At 44.6% G+C, this 17477-nt stretch overlaps 2 protein-coding genes and 1 long non-coding RNA gene across 3 annotated transcripts; 2 read left to right on the forward strand and 1 right to left on the reverse strand.

Moving 5' to 3' along the window:
- Positions 1-7: 7 nt before the first annotated feature.
- Positions 8-12467, reverse strand: atp6v1e1b (ATPase H+ transporting V1 subunit E1b). Its single transcript, XM_060039031.1, has 10 exons — positions 12333-12467; positions 12165-12224; positions 11339-11404; positions 11134-11243; positions 10507-10573; positions 10269-10358; positions 8879-8947; positions 8684-8778; positions 7215-7302; positions 8-634 (listed from the first exon to the last, which is right to left on the reverse strand). Exons 2-10 carry the CDS (start codon positions 12195-12197, stop codon positions 572-574), a joined length of 681 nt encoding a protein of 226 aa, XP_059895014.1. The 5' UTR covers positions 12198-12224; positions 12333-12467; the 3' UTR covers positions 8-571.
- On the forward strand, positions 11154-12348 carry LOC132447979 (uncharacterized). Its single transcript, XR_009523278.1, has 2 exons — positions 11154-11278; positions 11822-12348. It is a non-coding gene; the product is annotated as an uncharacterized LOC132447979 (long non-coding RNA).
- A 735-nt stretch (positions 12468-13202) lies between the features above and the next one.
- Positions 13203-17093, forward strand: LOC132447966 (histone H3.v1-like). Its single transcript, XM_060039030.1, has 2 exons — positions 13203-13338; positions 15249-17093. The coding sequence occupies exon 2, from the start codon at positions 15455-15457 to the stop codon at positions 16253-16255; it is 801 nt and encodes a 266-aa protein (XP_059895013.1). The 5' UTR covers positions 13203-13338; positions 15249-15454; the 3' UTR covers positions 16256-17093.
- The last annotated feature ends 384 nt before the right edge of the window (positions 17094-17477 follow it).

Below are 17477 nucleotides of genomic sequence, written 5' to 3' on the forward strand. Positions count from 1 at the left end.
AACAAACAACCGTATACACTTATAATTTAATCACACCTCTGGAGTCCTGATATACACACACTGCAACCACAGCCACACATCCGATACACATATGTAATGTACGATAAATGTAACATTAATAAATTAACTTCACCAAATAGTCATATTTTTTCTAGTACTTCATTCACTCTGTGATTGGTCTGAGCAGACATAAAGTAAAACAATGCTCTTTGCAATTTGTAATGAGGGGCCAATGGATAATAGACCAATTGTAAGCAAGCAAAATAATATGTAATTCTTAGGATCTAATCAGCGCCTGAAATGTTAAACATCCAACCAATCACAATGTCCCTTTACTAAGCAGTGTCAGCACAATACACGTCTTATTCTTCGCTGCTCAAACCTCAGGTCTTACATTAGCGCTTCCAACCCGTACTTGTAGTTGCACAGAAACATTACAGCAATACGTCACACAACAAAAATGTGTCTCCTCTTGAGTTGGAATTTGAATGGAATATAACTCTATCGACACAGGAATGGGATATTTTACACCACAAAATATAAAACAAAATGGAGACTTCTTGAAAGCAGCTCAATCCAAGAACTTGCGGTTGGGGTTCTTTCCGAAAAGTGCCACTCGTACTTCAGGCATCATCTGTAAACGGGAACACGTTGTTATATAATGCACAGAGAGAAGTGGAAAACAGCCATCTGAATCCACCAGTGTACGGTCCGAAACTCCTCACACTAGGGGGACTTGACCCTGACAAAAAACTGCAAAAGGTCTTGCATCACAATACATCTGAAAGCCAATTGTGGATGTTTAATAATTGCCTAAGAATAAGAAATACCAGAAAAATGTTGCCACCGACCACCGTGGAAGAAACAAACACAAATCCCCAGAACAGATAGGAAACAGCTCCCCTGCCTAGGCACCTCTTATTGTCAAAGGTTTTAAAATGAAAAAATCTAAAATGTTTTCTTCTCCCTTCTTCTCTCCAAGAGGTTTCAAAGAAAGTGCGGTTGCTGGGACTTGAAACCAGATCTCAGTCGAGATTAGGGTTTCAGGTTGTGTGCATCAACCCTCTCCGGTACACCACCGGGACACACAGGGAGAGAAATGCTCCGAAGTTATACTTATGGTTACGTCATATAGGAACCAATATCATGTGAATTGAAGTGTAAAATGTATCGTCGACCACGTTTTTGCTAGCATGTCTGTGGTCGAGTGGAGTGTCCTGACATTCACAAGCACTGCAGACCTGGGTTCAAGTCCCACCAACAACACTCTCTTCAAACATATTGGATATTTTGAACCGATGTCACGTGAATTGTAAAGTCAATTATAACCTCTCACCAAATCCTTTCTGGTGCTGTCACGTTAAAATTGTACCGGGGGCGAAAATTGTACCGGCCTACGTCATCGTTTACATCCTGACAACCTGACAACCTGCCCGGCAACAGACGACGCGATGCAGAAAACATGTTTCCAAACGACGAAATAACATAATACAGATAGCGGATCGCTATCTGTATTATGATAGATAGCGATAACACTTGTTTTTACTTTATATTTGTATTGTATTTAATTGTTTAATCGAAACAATAAAAAAAATTGCCCGCGAAACGGGCGATCGCGTCAAATCACGTAGGAAGGTTCTTGAACATTCTAGACTATGAAACCTGCTTAAAACACTCAGTTTACTAGCTAAATTCGATTAAACAATTCAATACAATACAAATATAAAGTAAAAACAAGTGTTATCTAGCGATCCGTTATCTGTATTATGTTTCAAGAACCCTCCTACGTCATTTGACGCGATCGCCCGTTTCGCGGGCAAAACATTTGTCATTTGACGCGATCGCCCGTTTCGCGGGCAATTTTTTTTATTGTTTCGATTAAACAATTAAATACAATACAAATATAAAGTAAAAACAAGTGTTATCGCTATCTATCATAATACAGATAGCGATCCGCTATCTGTATTATGTTATTTCGTCGTTTGGAAACATGTTTTCTGCATCGCGTCGTCTGTTGCCGGGCAGGTTGTCAGGATGTAAACAAACGATGACGTAGGCCGGTACAATTTTCACCCCCGGTACAATTTTAACGTGACAGTGCCTCTGTGGCGCAGGTGATAGAGCTGTTACCTATCTGTTCTGGAGACATGTGTTCGATTCCTGCCATGGCAGGTTTTGTGGGAATGAATGTACGGTGAACGGATGATTGTGAATAACTGTCTGTGTGAATTGATTTCTGTGAATGACTTAATTCACATTAATCGATTTGCCCAGACGGAGATTCAGAATGAATGGGTGAGTGGGAATGACTGTATGGGGGAATGGATGGCTGTGAATGAGTGCACTCATTCACAGCCATCCAGTCCCCCAGACAGTCATTCGAAATGAATGTGTGAGAGTATGGATCCCTTCACGAGACAGATGTTCCCACCACCCACCGTGGAAGAAATCAAACACATGTCCCCAGAACAGATAGGTAACAGCTCCAATGCCGAGGCACCTCTTATTGGTCAAAGGTTCGAAAATTAATAAAGTTAAATTATTGTCACCCAACATGTCTCCTACAAGTTTCAGGGAGAGTGTGGATGCCGGGACTTGAACCCATGTCTCCAGAACGCAGTTGAGGTTAATTGTACTTCGACTACCTCCAGTACACCACCGAGACGCACAGAGCTTACTGCTCGGAAGTTATACTTCTAGTTGACGTCAATGTCATGTGAACATAACATGTCAAATATAACTTCGACCTCGTAATGACTAGCATGTCTCTGGTCAAGTGGAGTGTCTTCACGTTAATAAGGGAAGATGGTCGTAAGCACTGCAGTCCTGGGTTCAAGTCCCACCAACAACACTCTGCAAAAATAGTGGATATTTTGAACTGATGTCACGTGAATTGTAAAGTCAATTATAACCTCTCACCAAATCCTTTCTGGTGCCTCTGTGGCGCAGGTGATAGAGCTGTTACCTGTATGTTCTGGAGACATGTGTTCGATTCCTGCCATGGCAGGTTTTGTGGGAATGAATGTACGGTGAACGGATGATTGCGAATAACTGTCTGTGTGAATTGATTTCTGTGAATGACTTAATTCACGTTAATCAATTTGCCCAGACGGTGATTCGGAATGAATGGGTGAGTGGGAATGACTGTATGGGAGAATGGATGGCTGTGAATGAGTGCACTCATTCACAGCCATCCAGTCCCCCAGACAGTCATTTGAAATGAATGTGTGAGAGTATGGATCCCTCCACTAGACATGTGTTCCCACCACCCACCGTGGAGGAAAACAAACACATGTCCCCAGAACAGATAGGTAACAGCTCAAATACAGAGGCACCTCTTATTGGTCAAAGGTTCGAAAATTAATAAAGTTAAATTAATATCTCCCTACTTGTCACCTAGACGTTTCAGGGGGAGTGCGGTTGCCAGGACTTGAACCCATGTCTCCAGATCTCAGTCTAGATCATGGTTTCAGGCTGTGTGCGACGACCATCTCCGGTGTACCACCGGGACACACAGAGAGAGAAGCTCCGAAGTTATACTAAGGGTTGACGTCATGTAGGAACCAATGTCATGTTAATTGAGGTGTAAAATGTATCGTCGACCACGTAATTGTAAGCATGTCTGTGGTCGAGTGGAGTGTCCCGACATTCACGAGCACTGCAGACCTGGGTTCAAGTCCCACCAACAACACTCCCTCAAACATAGTGGATATTTTGAACCGATGTCATGTGAATTGTAAAGTCAAATATAACCTCTCAACAAATCCTTTCTGGTGCCTCTGTGGCGCAGGTGATAGAGCTGTTACCTGTATGTTCTGGAGACATGTGTTCGATTCCTGCCATGGCAGGTTTTGTGGGGATGAATGTATGGTGAACGGATGATTGCGAATAACTGTCTGTGTGAATTGATTTCTGTGAATGACTTAATTCACGTTAATCAATTTGCCCAGACGGTGATTCGGGGTGAATGGGTGAGTGGGAATGACTGTATGGGAGAATGGATGGCTATGAATGAGTGCACTCATTCACAGCCATCCAGTCCCCCAGACAGTCATTCGAAATGAATGTGTGAGAGTATGGATCCCTTCACTGGACATGTGTTCCCACCACCCACCGTGGAGGAAAACAAACACATGTCCCCAGAACAGATAGGTAACAGCTCAAATACAGAGGCACCTCTTATTGGTCAAAGGTTCGAAAATTAATAAAGTTAAATTAGTGTCTCCCTACTTGTCACCTAGGAGTTTCAGGGGGAGTGCGGTTGCCGGGACTTGAACCCATGTCTCCAGATCTCAGTCTAGATCATGGTTTCAGGCTGTCAACCATCTCCGGTGTACCACCGGGACACACAGAGAGAGAAGCTCCGAAGTTATACTAACAGTTGACGTCATGTAGGAATCAATGTCGTGTTAAATGTATCGTCGACCACATAATTGCTTGCATGTCTGTGGTCGAGTGGAGTGTCCTGACATTCACAAGCACTGCAGACCTGGGTTCAAGTCCCACCAACAACACTCCTCAAACATAGTGGATATTTTGAACGTGTTACCCCTTACTCTTTTTTCCTTATTTTTACTTATTGTTGAAGTATGTCTTGTTTGTATGTGCCTGACCACAAATGAAGTTCTCTTACGGGAAAAATAAAGAATTTGTATTTGAATTACGTTTTCTTTTCATGACGACCAATAAAAAACGACAGTGTTACCCCTTATGTTTTTTTCATGACGGCCGATAAAAAACGACAGTGTTACCCCTTACTCTTTTTTCCATGACGACCTATAAAAAACGACAGTGTTACCCCTTACTCTTTTTTCATGACGACCAATAAAAAACGACAGTGTTACCCCTTATGTTTTTTTCATGACGGCCGATAAAAAACGACAGTGTTACCCCTTATGTTTTTTTCATGACGACCGATAAAAAACGACAGTGTTACCCCTTACTCTTTTTTCCATGACGACCTATAAAAAACGACAGTGTTACCCCTTATGTTTTTTTCATGACGACCAATATAAAACGTCAGTGTTACCCCTTATGTTTTTTTCATGACCAATAAAAAACGAGTGTTACCCCTTACTCTTTTTTCCATGACGACCTATAAAAAATGACAGTGTTACCCCTTACGCTTTTTTCTATGACGACCTATAAAAAACGACAGTGTTACCCCTTATGTATTTTTCATGACGACCAATAAAAAACGACAGTGTTACCCCTTACTCTTTTTTCATGACGGCCGATAAAAAACGACTGTGTTACCCCTTAAGTTTTTTTCATGACGGCCGATAAAAAACGACAGTGTTACCCCTTACTCTTTTTTCCATGACGACCTATAAAAAACGACAGTGTTACCCCTTATGTTTTTTTCATGACGGCCGATAAAAAACGACAGTGTTACCCCTTACTCTTTTTTCCATGACGACCTATAAAAAACGACAGTGTTACCCCTTATGTTTTTTTCATGACGGCCGATAAAAAACGACAGTGTTACCCCTTACTCTTTTTTCCATGACGACCTATAAAAAACGACAGTGTTACCCCTTACTCTTTTTTCATGACGACCAATAAAAAACGACAGTGTTACCCCTTACGCTTTTTTCTATGACGACCTATAAAAAACGACAGTGTTACCCCTTATGTTTTTTTCATGACGACCAATAAAAAATGACAGTGTTACCCCTTACTCTTTTTTCATGACGGCCGATAAAAAACGACAGTGTTACCCCTTATGTTTTTTTCATGACGACCAATAAAAAACGACAGTGTTACCCCTTACTCTTTTTTCATGACGGCCGATAAAAAACGACAGTGTTACCCCTTATGTTTTTTTCATGACGGCCGATAAAAAACGACAGTGTTACCCCTTACTCTTTTTTCCATGACGACCTATAAAAAACGACAGTGTTACCCCTTACTCTTTTTTCCATGACGACCTATAAAAAACGACAGTGTTACCCCTTATGTTGTTTTCATGACGGCCGATAAAAAAACGACAGTGTTACCCCTTATGTTTTTTTCATGACCAATAAAAAACGAGTGTTACCCCTTACTCTTTTTTCCATGACGACCTATAAAAAACGACAGTGTTACCCCTTATGTTTTTTTCATGACGACCAATAAAAAACGACAGTGTTACCCCTTACTCTTTTTTCCATGACGACCTATAAAAAACGACAGTGTTACCCCTTATGTTTTTTTCATGACGACCAATAAAAAACGAGTGTTACCCCTTATGTTTTTTTCATGACGGCCGATAAAAAACGAGTGTTACCCCATACTCTTTTTTCCATGACGACCTATAAAAAAACGACAGTGTTACCCCTTATGTTTTTTTCATGACGGCCGATAAAAAACGACAGTGTTACCCCCCTTACTCTTTTTTCCATGACGACCTATAAAAAACGACAGTGTTACCCCTTATGTTTTTTTCATGACCGATAAAAAACGACAGTGTTACCCCTTACTCTTTTTTCCATGACGACCTATAAAAAACGACAGTGTTACCCCTTACTCTTTTTTCCATGACGACCTATAAAAAACGACAGTGTTACCCCTTATGTTTTTTTTCATGACGGTCGATAAAAAACAACAGTGTTAGGTGAATTGTGAAGTCAATTATAACCTCTCACCAAATCATTGCTGGTGCCTCTGTGGCGCAGGTGGTAGAGCTGTTACCTATCTGTTCTGGAGACATGTGTTCGATTCCTGCCATGGCAGGCACGACAAGCGGGCGCACTCCCGTGAAACTATCGCTCCCGTACTTGTCGAACGCATGCATGTGCAAACCGGGAAACCGTTGGGATAGATGAGAATCACAATAAAATGTGACACCGAATTTGAAACAGCACATTGTAATTTCTGCATCTATTATCAAAATAGTTATTAGTAATACATTGAAAATTTGAGAATTAAGAGTAAAAAAACTATCTCCTTCTGGAGAAGAGCAATACATTTCTTTCTGCTTCAGATACTTTTTTGCGGGAGCCAATCACCAAGCGGGCTTTTCCCCCTGGCACGCTATTGGCTGGTTTAACACAATGACGACAGGGAAGCGACGGCAAGCAGCCAATTGCGTACAGAATCGTTTTAATCGTTGATCACGCCTCTTGTGCTGAAGATTATGACAGCAGCCTCTCCAGACCAACGTCCAATCCACGATTGAGCTTGGTCTGGCATTAGCCAGGCTACTAATATGTCACCTTTTAAAGTGAACGTACCTGCTGAGCCATGAGATCCAGTCTGCTCTCCAGGGTGTTGGCCACCTTGATGTTCCCGCGGGCGTTGTACAGCTCAACACCTCCGGAGCTGAAGAGAGAGGCAGGAGTATAAATACCAAATACCAACACACCCGCTGTATACCACAAATACAAAGATTTGGTTTGAAATGTTATATTCTCTCAGCTCTATCCTAAAGCATGCAAATAAAAGAATTAAAATCCAGCGCCATTTTTGTCAATGAAATGCGTCTGAAAAACAGACAATGTTAATTCGAGGGCTGGCACTAGTTCAAGGGTCACCATCGGGTCAAGCGAACGTAAAGACCTTATTTTAGGTGTAGACAAAGCTTGAAAATCTTCAATGGCCCTAAATCAGGTAAGTCTGACGGTGACAAACTGATCTCATTTTCCCAATTGCGACGAACCAAGCATCAATGGTTGTTCTTGTGATGAGGGGGGCTCCTGAACCAACTGTCCAATTACACTGAATGTCATTAAGTGGTTTAAACTGTACACAACTTCAGGTTTCTTGTGCTTAAACGTCCAAATTGATTGTTTTGTGCCGTTTTACAGAGAGGGGGTGCGGACATTTGTATAAAAGAACCAGCTCTTTCTTCACATCTATGTACCGGTAATAGTTACTCTTCCATTTTAATGGTAATCAGGGCATTTAGTAGACGCTTTTATCCAAAGCGACTTACATCGGTTAATGCACACATTGACGGCAGAGTCAACCATGCAAGGCGAGCAGTCAGGGTTAAGGCCCCGTCCACACAAAGCCGATTTCATGGCGAAACCGCAAAGGTCTTGTACGGTTCGGCCTTCCGTCCACACGAAGCCGGCGAATCCGCTGACCGAAACCGCAAACTTCTGAAACCACCCTCGGAGGTGGTTTCAAATCTATCCGGTTTCGTTTTGGTTTCATGTGGACGCCTGAAACCGACTGAAACCGCAAACCATGACGTCATCGCCCCACCCCTCGACCTCCTAGCCAATGGCTCTTAAGCCCGCGGAGTCTCAGAAATCACAACAAAAAAGATGATAGCGGACTACAAGCTTGTAATCGTTCTGCAGCATATCATGTCCCTTGTTGGGTTGCTAAGCCATTATTTATTGAGAATCTAGTTCGCCATCGTAGAAGAGCTGTTTGTTTGTGTTGTTAGTGGTTCGGGGGGCAGCCTTTATGCGCATGCTCGCCTCTTCTTCTTTTGGATTTGTGTACCAGAAGCAGCGCCCCTTATGGGCCTGGAATGTTTACTACAGCGTTTCTACAGATCTATCCGGTTTCGCTTGGCTTCGTCTTTACGGAGATACTTCGAAACCGGATAGATCGAAACCGTAACGGTTTCGCCCGTTTCGGCTTCGTGTGGACGGGGCCCGAGTGTCTTGCTCAGGGACACATCAACACCTTTTGCAAAGGATCGAACTAGCAACCTGTCGGTTACAAGACAACTTGTACAAGGACGTACATGTCTGGGGAGAGGTAGTTGTCCTGGTCGATGCGGACTTCCAGGTTGATCTTCACTGCTTCCTTGAAGGCAGGAATGCTCCTCTGAATGGAGGCCTGGAAAGAAAAACCACGACAACAAGTTCATTATGCTCCCAAACCAAGATATGGCTTAGTGCTTGCGCTTCATAGCTCAGTCAGAGATGAGATCACCCACCTGCACCATTTGGACGTCCTGCTTGCGGCAGCGAATGGTCACTTTGGGCTCCAGAAGTTGAAAGAATCCCTGATGAAAAAAAACCACAGGATTAAATTCCAGGTAAAGGAAGGTTTGACATGATGTCACCCGCAAAGGCGAAAAGCTCAAAGCCTCCATCTTGGTGCTACTCACCATTCTAGTAATCAGGACAAAGACGAGAACTACTAGTTGCGTAGTGATCCAAGGATGTTTTTTCAAAAAGTAGCAGCTTGATGGCGTCTTGGACCCCCCTACACCAGTAGGGCTCAAGACTCTAGGGCCCCTATAGGGCCCCTATAGACTCTAGGGCCTCTGTAGGGCCCCTATAGGGGCTCTAGAACAGGGATCACCAACCTTTTTGAACCTGAGAGCTCTTTCATGGGTACCGAGTCATATGAAGGGCACCCAGTTTGAATCACTCTTCTGAAGTAACAAATTTGCTCAGTTTGCCTTTAGTTATAGATTATGATTAATGATACTCGTCTATGTGATGACACTGATCATGTTAATGATTTCTCACGATAATTATCAACAATGCCTTAAAAAAGGTGGGAAAGAGTTGTTCAAGAATGAGCAGTGCTATTTCAGAACAGGCCTGCGGGCCCGCTGGTGCCCGCGGGCCCTGTGTTGGTGACCCCTGCTGTAGGGCCCCTATAGGCTCTAAGGCCCCTATAGGGCCCCTATAGGCTCTAGGGCCTCTGCTGTAGGGCCCCTATAGGCTCTAGGGCCTCTGCTGTAGGGCCCCTATAGGCTCTAGGGCCCCTATAGGGCCCCTATAGGCTCTAGGGCCTCTGCTATAGGGCCCCTATAGGCTCTAGGGCCTCTGCTGTAGAGCCCCTATAGCCCCTATAGGGCTGATTCAGCCCTATAGGGGCCCTAGTAGGTCATGGCCTCTATAGGGGCCTCTATAGGGCTGTAGGGCCTCTATAGCCCCTATAGGGCTGTAGGGCCCCTATAGGGGCCCTAGTAGGTCATGGCCTCTATAGGGGCCTCTATAGGGCTGTAGGGCCTCTATAGCCCCTATAGGGCTGTAGGGCCCCTAGTAGGTCATGGCCTCTATAGGGCCTCTGTAGGGGCCTCTATAGGGCCTCTCTAGGGCTGTAGGGCCTCTATAGCCCCTATAGGGCCCCTAGTAGGTCATGGCCTCTATAGGGGCCTCTATAGGGCTGTAGGGCCCCTATAGAGGCCCTATAGGGGCCCTACAGAGGCCCTATAGAGGCCATGACCTACTAGGGGCCCTATAGGGGCTATAGAGGCCCTACAGCCCTATAGAGGCCCCTATAGAGGCCATGACCTACTAGAGGCCCTATAAGGGCCCTACAGGGGCTGTGGGGGGTCATATCTGCGCCGCGGGGGTGGCTCCACAGACCTGCAGGAGGAGGCCGTCCATCAGGGCCGGGTACCTGGCGGGGTCCTTAGCGATGGTCGCCAGCCGCTCACGCGCGTCGTTCAACATTTCCTGAGGACACACGACGGACCACGAGTGAAGTAAACATCACCTCGACAAGAGGTTCTGAGTGAGGAAGGAGCAGCACATTCGATTTTGGCTGCCGGGGAGAGAGCGTCGGGAGGAACGCGTTGTTCCACGGTTACGACAGAGGACTCACCGAGATCATATCATCGCGCGCTTTGAGTACTTTGAGGCGGGCCTGGTTCATCAGGTTGGACATCTGACTGGAAGGGGAACACACGCACAACTCGTGAGAAGGGATCCAGTGTTTCCCCCAGCACTGTAGGGTTAAGGCGGCCTTCTTAGAAACAATAGGGCCCCGCCTTGACTACCAATGTATAGAAATATACATATATATATATCATTTTTTTACTATTATGCATTAACAAAGTACAAAACTCCCGTAGGGAAAGAAAACATACTTCCATCAGGTACAAAAACTAAAGATAACTAAATTGGAGAACTGTCTTACTTCCTGTAAAATGTAAAATGCTTGATCCTCCAATAAAAAGATTTATAAAAAATATATATATAATAACTAAAGATAAATAATGTTATACTGTTCACAACAATAGTCATGGCATAAAGCTTTTTGAATGGTATAGACAGGCATCGCTGACTCAACCTAGTGCACAATTAAATTGTTCAATGATGATAAGAACTAAATACAATTATGGAAGTCACTGATCACGGGACAATGCTGGCACAGCCCCCCCCCCCCCCCCCCCCCCTGGGAGAGAGGAAGTTGAGGACACAGCCCAGACGTGACTCACTGGCTACTCACATTTTCTTCTGCTGCTCGATCTGCTTCTCCTTCTTCTCGTAATACTCCATGATCTTCAACCGCTGTGTCTGCACCAGCCGGCCCTTCTCGATGTTGAACTCCTCTTCTGCCTGCATCGGGACACACACGCGCACAATGACATTTGGTAAAAATACTAAGTTATTATCTAGTCTGGTCCAGAAAATGGGACTGTATGTTACGGTACCTTGGCATCAATCTCCTCTGCCTTCTCATTGGCCTCCTGTTCAATGAAGGCCATCATGTGCTTGATCTGAAACAGAGAGACACATTAAACCTGAATGGTGACGCAAGTAAGGTTCCTCATTAATCATAAAAAAAACACATTCCTCCCTTCATTCATTGCAAACATTCACACAATACACACACACACACACATGTATATCATATAGGCTACAAAGGTGATGCACATCTCTCCAGGGCTGTCAAAATAGTTTTTATTAAAACTGATGCTCCCTCAAGAACATTCAATGTTCCTTCGGGAGCATTCCTTGACTGTAACTAACACCCTGGCGTTGAATTTGTCATGTTTAAGAATTGTCACTATGCATCAAACTCATCTCCATGACCTATTTTAGATGTCGGGCTATATTTTCGGAATGTGGTTGCGGTTATTTGGAACAACGCGTGTGACCAGTTATCCAAAACTTCATTCAAATGTCCCTTTTAGGCAAAGGCATTGATCACGTGACCAGGAGAACCTGCCACGGCCATCTGCAGTGCAGTTTAATCGTGTATGTTGTTGCCTATTCGGAAAATATCTAACGTAATGCAATATCGGCGCTAAAACCGAATGGCAAAAATGACGATACATGGACCTTGTAAAGTAAATTAATAATAGATCTATAATATTATCCCAGTGTCAATGTCACTCCTTGTTAAGCGTTGCATAATGAGACACAGTAGAAAACGAAGGTTACCCAGCAGCCATTTCAAAATAAATAGTAAATAAAGATAATGTATAAATAGCGAAGGATGCATTAATGAATCGTGAAGGTTAAAATGAAACGTACCTGCTTCTGTACGTCGGCATCGCTGAGCGCCATGGTTGCAGCCGTCAAGATCCGCTAGGCCTACGAGAAATGCACTTGTTTAGAATAATTTCGGAATAAATGAACGTAAAAAAAAAAGGCAATCAAATAGTGTATTACGATAGGAAAGAAACAAGAAACATATATAACCTGGAATTGGAGGTAACGGAAATATGGAATTAATCGCTGCAGTCGTGACTCGTAAAGATGTCTACGGAGGATCAGCTGATTTTCAATGTCACGTGATGCGACTTCCGGCTTGATAGCCAATAGGATGGGATCTCCAATCCTCCGCTAGGATATTTTAATTCAGTCAAGTCATCTTTCAGGGGAGATATAGACGATATTTTTCTTTAAGGAAATTTAAATGTATTTTATATGTGCATGCACACCACTCTCAACTGCTAGAATAAAGAAGGATTGTTCATCAAATGTTGTATCACGTGGAATGTGACGCATCATCTGTCTGCGTGCGGCACTATTCTAATGTACGCAATGTCATATTTAATAATAATAATAATAAATAAAATGTATATAGCGCTTAATATGGTACTCTAAGACGCTTACAAATATTTACCAACAATATCCTAAAAAAAATGCCCAAGCTTTACTGTCCCACTTACATTTATCATTTGGATATCTACATATATCGCAAAACCAGAGTGGGCACATTGTTTGATGTATTATTTTGAACTATTTAACAATATGTCCAATAATTATAAATGAGTGTTCGCTGCGTTAATGTACGTCAATTTATTGAGCTGCATTGTTACTGTAATTGAGAAATTATATAATTGATGATTTGTGTGTGTGTGTGTGTGTGTGTGCAGGAAAGACTGAGGTAGTGCGATGTGTGTTGTTGGGGAGCGAGAGCGCTAGAGCGGGGTGGGGGGGCGAGAGAGAGAGAGAGAGAGAGAGAGAGAGAGAGAGAGAGAGAGAGAGAGAGAGAGAGAGAGAGAGAGAGAGAGAGAGAGAGAGAGAGAGAGAGAGAGAGAGAGAGAGAGAGAGAGAGAGAGAGAGAGAGAGAGCGAGCGCGCGCCTCACTGGAGCGTAGCGTTGGCTTGTCATGTGGCAGTTACAGCATGCCTGTCTGCCTCTCAGTGCCGTGTGTCCGGTGCGTCGCTCTCTGATCCAAAGCATCTCAGCAACTCTTACAGTAAGCTGTTCTCAAAGTGTGCCCAGGTAGACCTCTTTTATTATTGCTCTTCTCTGTCTGTCTCCATCTGTCTGTCTGTCTGTCTGTCTGTCTCTAAACAGAATCTGCCATCATCCACAGAACAACATGAACGACTGCTTTGTTTTGTTGTTTCTCTTTTACAGTTAATCAAATTAGAAGAAAAGTGATACATGAAATCAAGTGATATTATACATCCAATGAATTGTATTGTACGATTTGCATAGATAGGTCGTCAAAAGGTCACTTGTTACTATTTTAGCATAGCCATGGCTAATCAAACTTTCTATAAAGGGAGGAAAGGAAATATAAAGAAAGAGATCATGGGTTGATCTTATTCATGTTTATTTAGGGATTTTGGGCATTTGTTTTTATTCAGCCGCATCCTGTTTTGGTTTAGCACGCTGACCTTGTCTTAATTGTGATTGATTTTGGGGTCAATGATATTTGACGTTCTGTGTATGTGTCACTTGTGTGTGACTATATCAAGGGCTCCACATTACAATGATTGTGTTCCCTGGCCTTTGGCTTTCCAAGATCAATGGAAATCCAATTACATTATTTCACACGGTTGAAATAGTTTGTTGATTTTAAACAACATACCGTTACTTAGGAAACCGTCTGGGGTTGATTTCTAAGTTGCCTGGTGAGTTTTACTGTTTAAACACATCTCTTCCCCCAATCTGGTCCCTCCTCCTATAGGCCTCAGCCTATCGGCCAGCAGGACTCCCAGCTTAGACATGGAAATGAGTCACCACCAAAAAGGTGGCCACTAATTTGGATGACTCATTCCAGTTTTACGTCATTACAAATTAATGATTCCTTATGGATGACCCCAACATGATGGTTTGTACTTGGGATAAAGGATGATGTTTGTGAAATGACTGTATAGATCCAAGCAGAGATAACAGCGAGTTAAGACGCAAACAGTACTGCTGTTGGTGCATTGGTAAACTGGAAGACCTTCTTATTCTTCATTGCAAGTGTAGGAACTTCTTTTGGGGTTTTGATGGAAGTCCCCTTGGATAGAAGTGTTTCCTGCTGAACACTGGTGCCAAGTTTCACAAGCTCGCATGCAACCTGGTGTGAAAGTGGCGGCACATGGAAGAACAAGGGTTGAAAATAGCTATTCTGGGCCTTAAAGGCTTGTAAATATTTTCCACCAGTCAAGTGGATACATGGAGCGAGTGTGAAGAGGGCCGTTTTTATACCAAGAAGTGTCAGTAAAGGTTATATTAACAACCGTCAATGATTTATTTGGCTAGGCCAATAGTTGAATCAAACAAACTTTTGGTCTAGTTTCCAAAAATCACGGCTGTATGTTTTTGGAATTTCAGGGCAGATTTTGAAGGTCTGACATCACGATCCCTGTTAATCCTTACTCCTGACCACTGCTGACGTCACGGTGAATCTTTGGAATGGCTTCCACTCTCTGGTGACAGATGGAGATGTATATAGTGCCTAAAGATAGAAAGATATGCAGGGACAGGGCTATACATAGAAACATAGCTGCTGCAGCCCACAGCCGTGCCGGCACAACTTTTCCGATCTGAAAATGTGCTTGTGTCTCAACGGGCACGATCGCCTTGGCTGCTCTGGAAACATAACGACCACGGGACCAAAAAAATACCACGGGAAAGCATTGGATAATTAATTGATAACGAAATACAAAAAAATGAATAGTAATACTTTGGTAATATTGTATGTGTTTTTATAATTCTTAAATAGTATCATTTTAAGTATCTAGCATTGTTATATGCATTGCTTTATGCCTGCACTGGTATAAACTGTATGCTGGTATCTATATATTACTCAAATGTGTGTTATATTGAATGATGAAGTCGATATAAACCTGGCTCTCTGTTGCCGTGACGCTGGGCTTCTCTCCGCAGCCCGTCCGGCCTTCACTCTGGAGGGAAAGGCTCGGGAGGCGACGGCCAGCAGGGAGGACGGGGGCGCCGGTGGGGCCTCCTCCCTGTCTGGAGACACCGGCCCCGATTGGCTAAGCCGTGGCCCCGCCACCCTGCCCCTGAGCCAGGGGGACGTCCCTCCGGGCCCCTGGCAGAGCGAGAGCCTCCTGGCCGAGTCCTGGTCCACCATGGGCGACCCCGACCCCGAGGACGCCAAGAGCCTGGACAGCAGTGAGGGAGGGGTGCTGCTCCCCGGAGAGGAGAACAACTCCTCCCCCTCCGACATGGTCCACCTGGAGCGGGAGGACGAGGAGGAGGAGGCTGTGGAGACCGAGGAAGAGGAGGCCGAGGAGGTAGAGACGGCCGGAGGCGAGGAAGAGGACGACATGCAGAGCAGCGTTCTGAGTATGTTGGGCGGGGAGCAGGAGCTGGAGGAGCTCCGGCGGGAGCAGGAGGAGGAGGAGGAGGAGCAGCAGCCCCGCCACCTGAGCTCCCAGCTCCTGGTGGCGGCGGCCGAGGACGCGCTGCGTGCCGGCGGCCGCCGCCACCTCTCCGGGCGGGAGGCCTCCACGGCCACGGCCCCAATGCCCATCTTCAAACTCCAGCCGCCCTCCAGCACGTCTACGCCCGTGCCCTCCATCACCTCCTCCTCCTCCTCCTCCTCCTGCCGCCCCTCGGAGGTGGTGGAGGAGCAGCGGTACTCCCGGCAGGAGCTCCTCCCCCCCCCGGTCCTGGTGCCCGTGGTCGCCGGCCAGCCCGCCGCCGCCGCCGACCAACCGCGGTTCTCCCAGATTCCGCTGGGCTCCGTGGGAGATGAGAAGGTTCCGGGCCACAGAACCCCACAGAACCCCACGACGGAGGCTCCCGCCCCCGCCGCCGCGGAACCGGCCGGATCGACCGACCTGCCGATGATGCTGTGCGGGGGGGCGGTTCTGGTGGCGGTGGTGGGCGTGGTGGCGTACGGTGCCTTGGCCTACGGCAGGAAGTAGGACGTCTGTCTGCTGGAACGCTGGTGGAGTGGGGTGGGTTTTGGGGGGGGGGGGACTGCTGTTTTACACGTCTTTGGTTCCACCCAGAATGAACCTGCACACAAGTCTTGATTCACTTTGGATTTTGGATTGGTGACACAATGCAATAGAGTAAGAACGGCAGGGGTTTGGTTTGTAATGGTAACGTAGGGAAGGTTTGAGAGTTGTCAAGGGAGGGAACAGAAAAGAGCAGAAGTAAACAACAACAAACGCCGTAGTGATTTGTGTATTTCCGTCACTGATAGCTGACAAACGGATATGGCATTGACAACAAATAACACTCAAACTATAGCCCTTAAATCTTACTTTAAGCAGCTTTAAGAGTAAAGGCCAAAGTGGATATTAACCTCACGTGCACGAAAGAGAATTACTGGGGGATGGGGAGATCTCTCAAGCTTGGGTTGCTTTGTGACATCTAGGCAAACAGGGAAGACTTTTAGATTTTGAATTAAACTTAAAGTGGCTAGCAAACAATTTACACCAGATGATTACACTGTTCTTCATGAGATATTCCACTATTTTCCCTCTGCAAATTCTGGATTACCATGTTTAGTGACCTTCAGTATAACGTAATAGTATATTGGTGTACTGTAAGATGAAGATACTTGATGATACCTCAGCCCACACAGAGCTCAAGGCCTTCATTTCTGAGTATAACTGGTGCGCAACTCGAGGAAAATGTTAACGTGGGGAGGAGATAGTAATTAAGCTATGGTATTAATGCTAACACTGTTATCATTCTTTGTGTGAGTTTTATACCACGGAAGAGCGATCAATAAATTACAACTGATATAATCTATTAAGATTCATAATGCTTATTTTGACTCTTTTCACTGCCATTAAAGGTCAACCATGCTCAATGTGACGAACATTTAATATAGGGAAAAACGTAGGCTGAAACATGAATGTAGCGAGAATCAGGATTCATTTTTGTCCTAATTCCAACCACAGAACCTGATGCAAACACAATCTTAGTCCAACAAGGCACCATCAACTGATATGTGCAATTTTAAACAATATTTAATAACTGGTAGCCCAGTGTTTTCAGTGGATCGGATCCAAGAACTGTAAGAACTGTATTGGTAACAAACAATGAAATAGGAGTGGAAATGCTTACAGGATTGTGCAAAAACAACAGTAGTGACAAAAATAAGCAACAATATTTACAGTAAAAAGAAGCACA

This window comes from Gadus macrocephalus, chromosome 19 (genome assembly GCF_031168955.1).
Source record: "Gadus macrocephalus chromosome 19, ASM3116895v1".
NCBI classification, from domain to species: domain Eukaryota; kingdom Metazoa; phylum Chordata; class Actinopteri; order Gadiformes; family Gadidae; genus Gadus; species Gadus macrocephalus.

Coding starts and splice junctions, on each gene's coding strand:
- LOC132447966 (XM_060039030.1), top strand. CDS start 15,455: ATGGGCGACCCCGACCCCGAGGACGCCAAGAGCCTGGACAGCAGTGAG.
- atp6v1e1b (XM_060039031.1), bottom strand. CDS start 12,197: ATGGCGCTCAGCGATGCCGACGTACAGAAGCAG. Junction 11,244..11,338: donor CAGAGGAGATTGATGCCAAG/GTACCGTAACAT, acceptor GTCCCGATGCAG/GCAGAAGAGGAGTTCAACAT. Junction 10,359..10,506: donor CGCGCGATGATATGATCTCG/GTGAGTCCTCTG, acceptor GTGTGTCCTCAG/GAAATGTTGAACGACGCGCG.